An 11,852-nucleotide genomic window follows, 5' to 3' on the forward strand; every position below is an offset into this window, starting at 1 on the left:
ACTCCCAATTCATCTATCACCATTCCTCACAAAATCTAATATTCAAAATACACATCCCATTTACTTAACTTCTCACCCTCTATGTCAACAAATTAAGGATACAATATGATATCCTTCCCCTTCATGGATTACTGCCTTGTCGTGGCGAAGGGGCTTGCGTAATTCAATGAAGCTATGAGCTATGCCGTGCAGGGCCACCCAAGACGGAAAGGTCATAGCAGAGAGTTCTGACAAAACGTGATCCACTGGAGAAGGAAATGGCAACCCACTCCAGTATCTTTGCCATGAAAACCCTGTGGACAGTACCAAAAGGCAATACAATATGACACTGGAAGATGAGCCCCTCAGGTCGGAAGGCGTCCAATATGCTACTGGGGAAGAGCAGAAGGCTAGTACTAGTAGCGCCAGAAAGAATGAAGCGACTGGGCCAAAGCCGAAAGGATGCTCAGCTGTGGATGTGTCTGTTGGTGAAAGGAAAGTCCGATGCTGCAATGCAAAGATTTTTTCTCCATAGGAACCTGGAATGTAAGATCCATGAATCAAGGAAAGCTGGACGTGGTCAAACAAGAGATGACAAGACTGAACATCGACATCTTAGGTATCAGCGAACTAAAATGGACAGGAATGGGTGAATTTAATTCAGATGACCATCAGGTATACTACTGCGGGCAAGAATCCCTTAGAAGAAATAGAGTAGCCTTCATAGTCAATAAAAGAGTAGGAAAAGCAATACTGGGATACAATCCCCAAAATGACAGAATGATCTCAGTTCGAATCCAAGGCAAACCATTCAATATCACAATAGTCCAAGTGTATGCCCCAACCACCGGTGCTGAAGAGGATGAAATTGACCAGTTCTATGAAACCCTACAGTACCTTATAGAACTAACACCAAAAAATGATGTCCTTATCATCATGGGGGATTGGAATGCTAAAGTAGGAAGCCAAAAGATAACCGGAATAACAGGCAAGTTTGGCCTTAGAGTACAAAATGAAGCAGAGCACAGGTTGATAGAATTTTGTCAAGAGAATACGATGGTCATAGCAAACACTCTTTTCCAACAACCCAAGAGACGGCTCTACACATGGACATGACCAGATGGTCAACACAGAAATCAGATTGACTATATGCTCTGCAGCCAAAGATGGAGGAGCTCTATACAGTCAGTAAAAACAAGAACAGGAGCTGACTGTGGCTCTGACCATGAGCTTCTCATTGCAAAGTTTAGGCTTAAACTGAAGAAAGTAGGAAAAAGCACTAGGCCACTCAGGTATGAATTAAATCATATACCTGTTGAATATACAGTAGAGGTGACAAATAGATTTAAGGAATTAGATCTGATAGACAGAGTGCCTGAAGAACTATGGACAGAGGTTCGCGACATTGTACAACAGGTAGCAACCAAAACCATCCCAAAGAAAAAGAAATGCAAGAAAGCAAAATGCCTGTCTGAGGAAGCTTTGCAAATAGCTGAGGAAAGGAGGGAAGCGAAAGGCAAGGGAGAAAAAGAAAGATACACCCAATTGAATGCAGAATTCCAGAGAATAGCTAGAAGAGATAAGAATGCCTTCTTAAATGAACAGTGCAAAGAAATAGAAGAAAACAATAGAATAGGGAGGACCAGAGATCTCTTCAAGAAAACTGGAGAGATGAAGGGAACTTTTAATGCAAAAATGGGCATGATAAAGGACCAAAATGGCAGGGACCTAACAGAGGCAGAAGAGATTAAGAAGAGGTGGCAAAATTACACAGAAGAACTATACAAGAATGAGCTTAACGTCCCTGATAATCACAATGAGGTGGTCACTGACCTCGAGCCATACATCCTAGAATGTGAAGTGAAGTGGGCCTTAGAAAAGCTGAGCAACAACAAAGCTAGTGGAGGTGACAGTATTCCAGCTGAGCTATTCAAAATCTTAAAAGACGATGCAGTAAAAGTGCTACACTCAATTTGCCAGCAAATTTGGAAAACTCAACAGTGGCCACAGGATTGGAAAAGATCAGTTTACATTCCAATTCCAAAGAAAGGCAGTGCCAAAGAATGTTCAAACTACCACACCATTGCACTCATTTCTCATGCTAGTAAAGTAATGCTTAAAATCCTACAAGCTAGACTTCAGCAGTATGTGGACCGAGAACTACCAGAAGTACAGGCAGGATTTCGAAGAGGCAGAGGAACTAGAGATCAAATTGCCAACATACGTTGGATCATGGAGAAAGCTAGAGAGTTCCAGAAAAACATCTACTTCTGCTTCATTGACTATGCTAAAGCTTTTGATTGTGTGGATCATAACAAACTGTGGCAAGTTCTTAAAGAGATGGGCATACCAGACCATCTTATTTGTCTTTTGAGAAACCTATATGTGGGCCAAGAAGCAACAGTGAGAACGGGACACGGAACCACTGATTGGTTCAAAATTGGGAAAGGAGTCCGGCAAGGCTGTATACTGTCACCCTGCCTATTTAACTTATATGCAGAGCACATCATGAGAAAGGCAGGGTTAGAGGAATCAAAAGTTGGAATTAAGATTGCCGGAAGAAGTATCAACAACCTAAGATATGCAGATGATACCACTCTAATGGCAGAAAGTGAAGAGGAACTAAAGAGCCTCTTGTTGCGGGTGAAGAAAGAGAGTACAAAAGTTGGCTTGAAACCTAACATTAAGAAAACCAAGATCATGGCATCTGGCCCTCTCAATTCCTGGCAAATAGATGGGGAAGAAATGGAGGTAGTGACAGATTTTATTTTCCATTCTCGCAGGAGTCTTCTCCAGCACCATAGTTCAAAGGCCTCAATTCTTTGGCACTCAGCCTTTCTTATGGTCCAACTTTCACTGCCATACATTGCAACTGGGAAGACCACAGTCTTGACTATATGCACTTTTGTTGACAGGGTGATGTCTCTGCTTTTTAGTGTGCTGCCTAGATTTGCCATTGCTTTCCTCCCCAGGAGCAAGCGTCTTTTAATTTCTTGGCTACAGTCCCCATCTGCAGTGATCTTGGAGCCCAGGAAAATAAAATCTGTCACTACCTCCTGTTAGCTAGTGTAAAAGAACATAGGTGTTATATGGACATATTATGCATGCTCATGACTGCCCATTTTTTTCTGGATCAGCTGCAGCTTCCAAGTGACCTTCAAAGGTAGGCCCATGTAGAGTGTATTGCAGCAAGCCACCCACAAAGCAATCAAAGCAAGCATTCCAGTGATAGGGAGTGACTGTCCAGAAGGTTCAGAATGCTTCCCAGTTCAGAAATGGGCACAACTGGCATATACTGTACTGAATCTGTACAAAGACCTATCTGGATACAACTGCCACATGTTCCTCAAGCCAGAGCTATAAGTCCAGAAAAAAACACATAATCTACATTTTCAACTGCTTCAGAATGATCAGGTGTAGACTGTAAAGTAATTTGGGGTTTGCAGACATATGAGTGACTATTTCAGTGTCTGATACATCACAGCACATTATTTCACATAAACAATATATGATAAGATACAGGGCAACTCTTATGGGCAAAACACAACTTGTTTAACTTTATAGGAAAATGTGAACCAGATTCCCCCCTCCCCCCAAAAAAACACACACAAAGAAAATCCTTTAATCAACAATTTCCTTTTTAATCTATCCAATTGTTTTATTTTGGGAGAAGATGGCATAGAAATATTACTTAAGGATGGTAAGGAAGAAATCTGTAGGAATTTTCTGTTACCCTTCAACAAATCTCAGGCATATGATCTAGTATTCCATTGTTCTGTTTCCCTCTACAGTAGTTTGAGAATCTGAGTTGAAAAAGCAAATTCAGAAGAGGATTATAGGTACAGGCATCTCTCGAATTAATGCAAAAAAGTATTACATGGCCTGCAGGAATTTCATTAATATAGACAAAACATAATTATCTGATTTATTTTTAGAAACTCATTGAAAGTATAATCCTATGCAGGTGTATTCATAAGTATGTCCATCAAGTTTGATTGGAATTATTTCAAGTAAAGGTGTTGCAATAATGTTCCTGAATTAGCAGCTTTATTTCTTTTTTTAAGACACTAAGCAATAGCATTGCTTGCTATTCAAATTTATTTCTCAGCAATAAGATTTTTAATATACATATATACTATGTGACAGAGTTACCCTATCTTAAAATTACAATTCTTAGGTATAAGAATTACAGTTTAGCAAGTGAAATAGTAGTCTGTTTCATTTCTGTACAAGGGTACAAAACACCTTAATAGTTTCTGATAAATTTGGAACTTTTTGAGTTATCTGACTTCAACTGTGTGAGAGTGCGACTAGTTTTCTTGAAGACTCCTTCTTTATTTAACTGATTAAGTAAATAGCACTGAACAAAGACTTATAAATTATGAAACCAGAAAGAAAAAATAAAATTTCCCTTATAACCAGCAAACCTGGCCCTTCTTGCATTTAAGATAGTCTTGGATTAATCATCAAACAAACAAACAGACAAAAACATGTGCTTATGGCACCAAGGGAAGGGTTATTTCTCTTAGCTATCTTTGGGAGGGCGATTAAAAATAGTTGGCAAAAAAATTGTATTTTCATTTTTCCCTTACAACAATTTTATTAAAAACACACTAAGAAGTATTGAAATTTGTATTTTTTTTTAAATCTTACTGATTTTCTAGCGTTACATTTATATCTTTGAAAAGCAATGTGGCATCTGTGTTGCAATGATTCAATTACATACAGATATCATTAGTACAAATCTCAAACTATTACAGTAAATATTTCCTCTCTTTTCCCCTTAATATGAGAAATTTGCATTTTTTTTCTGTTGCCCTAGTTATAAGTAAAAAAAAAATCTATTATTTATGGCTGCTTAGTGTGAATTAAAAAAAAGTTTAATATAGTTCTGGTGTCTTGCCTGGGAGATGCCTAGGAAGAAAACTGAATTTTTAACCTCCTATTTCACCTTCAGCTCTTACTGAGTTTTAATGTTTTGTCAGTTAAACAATGGAAGGGCCAAAGAGCTTTATTGTTGGGCTGTGCTTAGGGCATCAGTTGTTCACGACCCTGCTTTTGCAATCAAATGTTTTTGTGGTTTATTTTTCCCCTCTTTCTTTTGTTAAATTTACACACAAAGCTAGACATTGCAGGAGGAGAGATATGTTAATTTATTGGAGCCCCAAATCAATAGTTTAAGCACCTTTTTTGACTAACAACTTTTCCTAAAAGCCATAAGCTTTTGTAAGCTGCAGCTCATTTTGTCAGGTGGAGTGGTTAACCCAATGTTTCACAACCTCAGCAACTTCAAAATGTGTGGACTTCAACTCCCAGAGTTCCCCAGCCAGCCCCTTGAAGAGCTGAAGTCTACACCTTTGAAATTGCTGAGGTTCAGAAACAGGTTAACCCAGGGATAGGCAACCTTGGCTCTTTTATGACTCGTGGACTTCAACTACCAGAATTCCTGAGCCAGCTGTGCTGGCTCAGGAATTCTGGGAGTTGAAGTCCACGAGTCATAAAAGAACCAAGGTTGCCTACCCCTGGGTTAAGCCAATACAGGATTTGAAAAGGGGATAAGGTAAGTTGTTGTTGTTGGTGAGATAAAGCTTGGCTATGCAGATGGAGGTGACATATGGGACAGATAACAAGTACCTCATAATTCCTTTTTTTCATTTTGAGTTATCTACATTTAATTTTGCATGCCTGCATGTTGTGACTATGGGAAGATCAAAATCCTTAGAGAACTGCAAAGTTGATGGCAAAAAAGACAGGAGGATTTCGTGGGATTTAGATGACAAGACGGGGCAGAGTGGAAAAAAAAAGAATGTGGAAGACAAGAAAAGAAGGCATACTGTTGCTGATGTGAGGTAAAGGCTAGCTTCTTTCCCTTGTGAATTTGTACCTGTAACTCAAGATGTCATGATTTCATTAGTTTGGAAGGATGACATATGTTTCAACATGTTTATGCATTGCTTGGTTGCTATTCTAAATAACCAAAGGTATTTTTTAAAAATTAAACATCTCACAGCTCTTTTTCTCCCTCCCCATCACCAGGTGTCAAAATTTTATAGTAACACATTTAATAACTAATCATTTCCTCTTATTTTATTTCAATCAAAATCTGAGGTTTAGAGGAGACAACTCATATTGTTTAATGAGAGAACGCTCTCTGATATGTCTTTCACCATTTTCATAATATTTAGTACTATATTGTTATTGCATAATGTTTAGAATCAAGGCAATTCTAACTGTAAACCAATTTACATATCATAACTGATAGAGCACAAACACATGATAAACACAAACTGATGGTGTATCTTTGTTAAATATCAAGTGACTGTTTTCAGTCTGGCCAAGCTGGAAGAGCAACATTATATCTTACATAGAAGTGCCTTTTCTGTAAGGAATAAACACACACACATTCAGTACGTAAGTCTGAATATATTCTAGTCTGCATACTTAGAACCCAGTGCTATTGAGAGAAGAATTATTGGAGATAGGATTACATGATCACATCCTTTAAAGGTTATTTCTTTGGACTTCCACCCTCATTTAAACTGTGAGGTGACTTTCCCTTTTTCTTGAAGGATTTGTTGGTGGTTAGACACAGTGGTTGCTTAGTGGAGAGGACTAACAAAGAAACATATTAAGGAGATTTGGAGAAAAATTCTTGAGAGACATCATGAACTGGTGAGATAGGTACCATTATAATATATAATACAACCCTGTGAAGTGGGTTGAGATGAGAGTCAGTGATTTCTGCAAAGTCACCTTGCTGGCTTTCATCCTTGACAGGTGCAATCCTCCTGGTTCCTATGCCTTAACTACCACACTATCCCACTATATATAATATAGGGAGCTAGTTTTGGGGAAATAGGAAGCCGGACTTTAGGTATGTTCTGCTGTCTTGACACACACACTCCTCTCTCTCTCTCTCACACACACACACATTTATTAGATAAAAATCTAATAATAATCCTTGAAGCAAAGAATGGGCCTACTACCTGGTACTTCCCTTACTCATTTCACTAGAATGTTTTTTGGTTAAGACACCATGCTAGAGAGCAGGACACTCTGAGTTCTAGCCTTGCCTTAGGCATGAAAGCCAGCTGGGTTATCTTGGCCACTCATTTTTTCTCAGCCCAACTCATCTCACAGGGTGTTTGTTATGGAGAAAATAGGAGGAAGGAGTATTAGGTAGATTTGCCACCTTGAGGTATTTATGAAAATAATAAAGCCAATTTAAAAATAAATAAATAACACTTCTAGACAGCAAAAATTGTGGTTGGACATGGCACACTTTTCTTTGGAAGAATGCCTAGAAAATGACAAAGTATAAATGAAACAGTGGAATGTAGTATCCGATGGAACAGTTTAGATTGTTAAAGCAGGAGTAACTTTACTAAATCCTCGAGTAAAATGTTGATGACTGACCATGGCAGCCATGGCAGCCATTTGCAAAAGTGCCCAGGACCAAAAGGCTTATGAAACATAATATGTCTAGCATTATTTGGTATACTATCGTGTTCATTATTCTTCATGTTGAGTAGCTATTTATAATATTCAGCAGTTTGTGCGTTCTTCACCACTTGATTATAGGGTGACTCTCAAATTATTCTCTTTTCCAATTAAGAAAGAGGACAGCAGTGAAGTTTTATTACTAGATAGTTCTGATCAATGAAATTGAAGCCTTCATTTGGTTTAAAATTAAATAGTTTTTGTTTACATCCTACTCTTATAAATATTTACTGATAATTAAGTTTGTTTGTAAGAAAACTTGTATAAGATTGTAATGTTAATTAGTTTGTAAAAAGACTAATTTTTCTTTTCAAGATAAGAATGTTCTCTGTGATTGACTGAAAGGACCATTGAGGACATTCTGAAGTAACACTTAAATATGGGACACTTGGAATAACAGAGTAGTTTATTTTTAGAAATATGATGTTCCTCATTAAATAGCGATGATTATCTTTCTCTTTGGGCCAGGACTTCTACTTGCTCTGAAATTAATATTCATGAGCCACCTCCTTGTAAAGAGATCCATAGACACTCAGATTTACAGTAGTAGGTATTTAATGGAGAAAGCAGAAAGCATTGATGAAATCTGTGAACAAACCACAATAAGGAAATCTATCTATGGTCCCAAAAGAAGCCCATGAGCTATTGGTAATTTCTTATTGTACTGAAGAATTATATGAAATAAGGACAATCTATCTGTGAATGAAATTATCAAAGATTCCATGCTAAAAGATCAACAAGATCAAAAAATAGTGACTCACATCTTGTGCAGAAGCAACTGTGCTGCTGGCCTTCATTTCAAAAAGATGTATTTTCATAGAGTGCATAGGTGAGTCATTTTACAAAACAGATATTAAATGTATAAGTTTATTTGGCAAACTAAAATTATACAACCTTCAATGTGATGTTTGTTATATATTAAACTGTATCTGAGAGGGGAGTGTTGTCATATGCTTATATATATATAATTGATCTACATATTGAAACATTATTTTGAGAAACTTAGAATGACCAATTTATATTATTTTAACATGCTGCTCAATTTGAATCCCACAATAAGTAAAGTATGCCTTTTTATTTCCATTGTTGCATCATTTCATTGAAATAAAACAGTGAAGATTACAGTGAAGTGTAGCTTGCTTGTGCCATCAAAATATACAGTGTTGATTGTTTGAATAGCTCAGTTTTTGATAGGATCACATTAATTCTTTTAGTTAATTTGTATTTATCTCTTAATGATGATGGGATTCCTAATCCTGTGATGTCTTCTAATGAGAAATACATGATTTCAAGAATAATTTAAATCCATCAGAAAGATCTAAATCTGCTTTAGGGTTCCTCAAAAATCTGGATATGAATCATGTTAGAAGCTTGATATTTTGTTTTTGAGCTCTAGATGTCCCTATTTCACATACAAATTCTGAAGTTTTTTTCAGAATTAAGAGGCAGTTATTCAACAATCCTTTATTTAATCTTAAAATAGAAAGCTAATTTAAGTTTATAAATGCCCCCAAGGGCTTCCTTCTTTTTGAGATATTCCTGTGAAATATTTTTTGAAACCTTCAGTTTTCAAAGGTTAATTGTCCTGCAGGCTAAGCAGGCTAATAGGATTGCTCCGTTATTGGGAGGGGGGAAGACACTGTCCAATAGCTATACAGAGTTACCACAAGGTTTTCTGGGTTGCAGTGTAGTAAAACTTTCACTTGATTCAGATAGGCTCAGTCAAATCAAGGTATCTCTCAATTACCAGGGGGAAAAAATCACTTCTCCAAGTTTAGCTTTGATGCTCATTAGTGATCACTGGAAGCTTCTGCAATCTTCCCTTCCCTTAGAATTTAAGTGTAGAGATGAAGCACTGATGGTTGATGGCCCGTGATAAGGAAGGCCTTAGAGGACAGGTGCATCAAGGATGCTGGGAAATGTAGTTTTCCAAGGCATCTCAGTACCTAGTATAGATTTTAGTAAACTGCTTATCTCAGAAGTATTGTATCAAGGATTATGATTTCTTATCCCTTTAATAAGAAATTTGGGACATGTAATTATCAGCAATTATCAACAATCACAATGACATTCCACTAGGATTTTCTTATCTTAATTATTTCTAATACTGTAATGGAAATCTATACTGTATAGTTTGGAATAATAGTTAAGGCACCAAGCTAGAAGCTGGAATATTGTGAATTCTAGTCTTCCAAAACAATTTCTGTTATGTGTCTATCCTGCATCCTAATCCTTGTCTAAGTAATAATTGTGATACATTCAAAACAATAGCAGTAAAGAGAGCTTCACTATTTATTTCGAGAACAAATGTATGTAATGAATGACATTTTCGTTTTCCCAGGGTTGAGGATTTAGTTCATTTTGTTTGTTTCTTATCTAGTTTTATTCTGTTAAAAGGTGGTTATGGTTAGGAATAAATACTAAGATGATTTCTTCATAATTACCTATTTTTAAATGAAATCCATCAAAAACTATAGCTGTGCAACTCCACAGCTATTTTCAGGGGAGTAGATCTCAAAGATCTGTCTTTGATCTCTTTGAGCATTTGAGAATGGAAAATTAAAATAGTCGCTCAATAATAGACATGGCTAATATTGTAATTAATTTGTTTCACAAATTAAACTTTAAGTGAAAGTGCGTCACAATTGAAAGTAAAAGATGGCGGCTAAACCTCCCTCTAAAACTCTTCGGAGTGCTGGAACTTCTCCGGTGCAACAATCATCATTGCAGGCATTGCATCCTCCTGATGTATTGACATCGAAGGATTTACAAGATGCTCTTGAAAAACATACCCAGGTACTTTTGGAATCAATTAATCAATCAATTGGTGATAAATTTGCACAGATGGAGGAGAAATTGAAGAAGTTGGAGGAGAGAATGGAGGAGAGGATGGAACAGAAGTTCAGGGTGATGAAGGTAGACATTTTGTCTTCAGTGTATAAAGTGGCTGAATGTGTGGAAGATTTGGATGAAAAAGTGGAAGATTTGACTCAAAAGAATGCCATATTAGAAGCAAAAGTACTGGAGAATGAAGATTTAAGAGATAAAATGGATAGAGAATTGAGTCTTGCTCAATATTTCCAGATGCAGTTTGCCATTAGAATCAGAGGTTTAAAGGAGAATATTAAGGAAGATCTAAAGCAGCTGGTTTCTGAGGCTCTTGAAGTGGTATTGAATCAGCCAGCATCTGAAATAAAAGGAGGCATGGATAAAGTGTTTCGTGTGAACTCATGGATTGCTAGACAGAGAAAGTTGCCTAGAGATGTGGTGGTTTATTTTGCAAAAAGGGAAATTAGAGATGAAGTTATACAAGCTGCCTATGATACTAAAGTCGTGATTGCTGATCAAGAAGTTCTGGTTCTAAAAGAAATTCCTCCAAAGATTTTAAGGAGAAGGAAGGATTTTACATTTCTTGTGCAAGAGCTCAAGCAACGAGATATAAGGTTCAGATGGGAGATTCCAGCTGGGTTGATGGTGATGCATGAAGGTAAAAGGTACCGTCTGGTTACTGTGATGCAAGCGCGTGATTTTTACAATAATGTTTTAAAAGCAACCCCATTAACACTTCTGGAAGCTGCAAAGGGATCTGGAGAAGGAGAACATCAAGAGGCTGAAGATGGACAGACAGAGGAGAATGGTGCTGGAGGAGATCAAGTTATAACACCTTTGGATGATCCCAGAGAACAGAGGGTGACGCGTGCTGCTTTAAAACGATCAAAAAAGATAAAAGAACAAGATCAGCAGAAGTCTAAGGAACTTTCACAACGTACTTACAGCCAAGTAGTGGGAGGTGGGAAAAGATTTGGGTGAGGAATGTAAAATTTAAACAAGTTTGAAATCTAAGAGAGAATTTTTACAAAATGTTTTATAGATGGTATTTAGATTTTAAAAAGTTAAGTATGTATCTGAATTATTAGCCTAAATGTTGGAGGTGCGGTGATGAAGACGTAATATATTTTCATATATGGTGGACTTGTAAAAAGGTTAAGGCTTTTTGGATAAAAGTCTGGTGGAACATACTAAGTTGATGTTGAATTTAATTACGGCAGCAAGACTTTTGATAGGTTAGTACTGGAAAGAGGAACTGCCGACCATAGAAGAGTGGACTTTAAAGGTTTCCGACTTGGTTGAAATGACGAAGATTTCGGCCTAATTGAAAGATTATTTGCAGGAACGCTATATTATGGAAGGGAGAGAATGGCTTGAGTTTATCCAGAATAAGTATAGGGTTAAGAAGTTTTATATTTGAATAAGTCTTCTTTCTTTGTTTTTTTTTCTATATTAGTTTTTTTTATATATATATTTAATATTACTAAGGTTTGTTTTATCCTATATAAGCTAGAGAGTGATAGATTTTAGAGTTTATGGTTGTT

General features: G+C 36.9%; 1 protein-coding gene across 26 annotated transcripts in view; it reads left to right on the top strand.

The window, feature by feature from the left end:
- RIMS1 (regulating synaptic membrane exocytosis 1) overlaps positions 1–11,852 on the top strand; it is a gene marked incomplete at both ends in the record, with an annotated part of 304,965 nt that overhangs the window by 272,556 nt on the left and 20,557 nt on the right. Inside the window, one exon of one of the 26 annotated variants that reach the window (XM_081313224.1) lies at positions 5,688–5,828. The exons of the other annotated variants lie outside the window; for them this stretch is intronic. Within the exon in view, the coding sequence (XP_081169350.1) occupies positions 5,688–5,828 (141 nt within the window). The remainder of the gene's footprint in view (positions 1–5,687; positions 5,829–11,852) is intronic. 26 annotated transcript variants of the gene reach the window in all.

Source organism: Vipera berus (assembly GCF_964194415.1).
Source record: "Vipera berus genome assembly, chromosome: 1".
NCBI classification, from domain to species: domain Eukaryota; kingdom Metazoa; phylum Chordata; class Lepidosauria; order Squamata; family Viperidae; genus Vipera; species Vipera berus.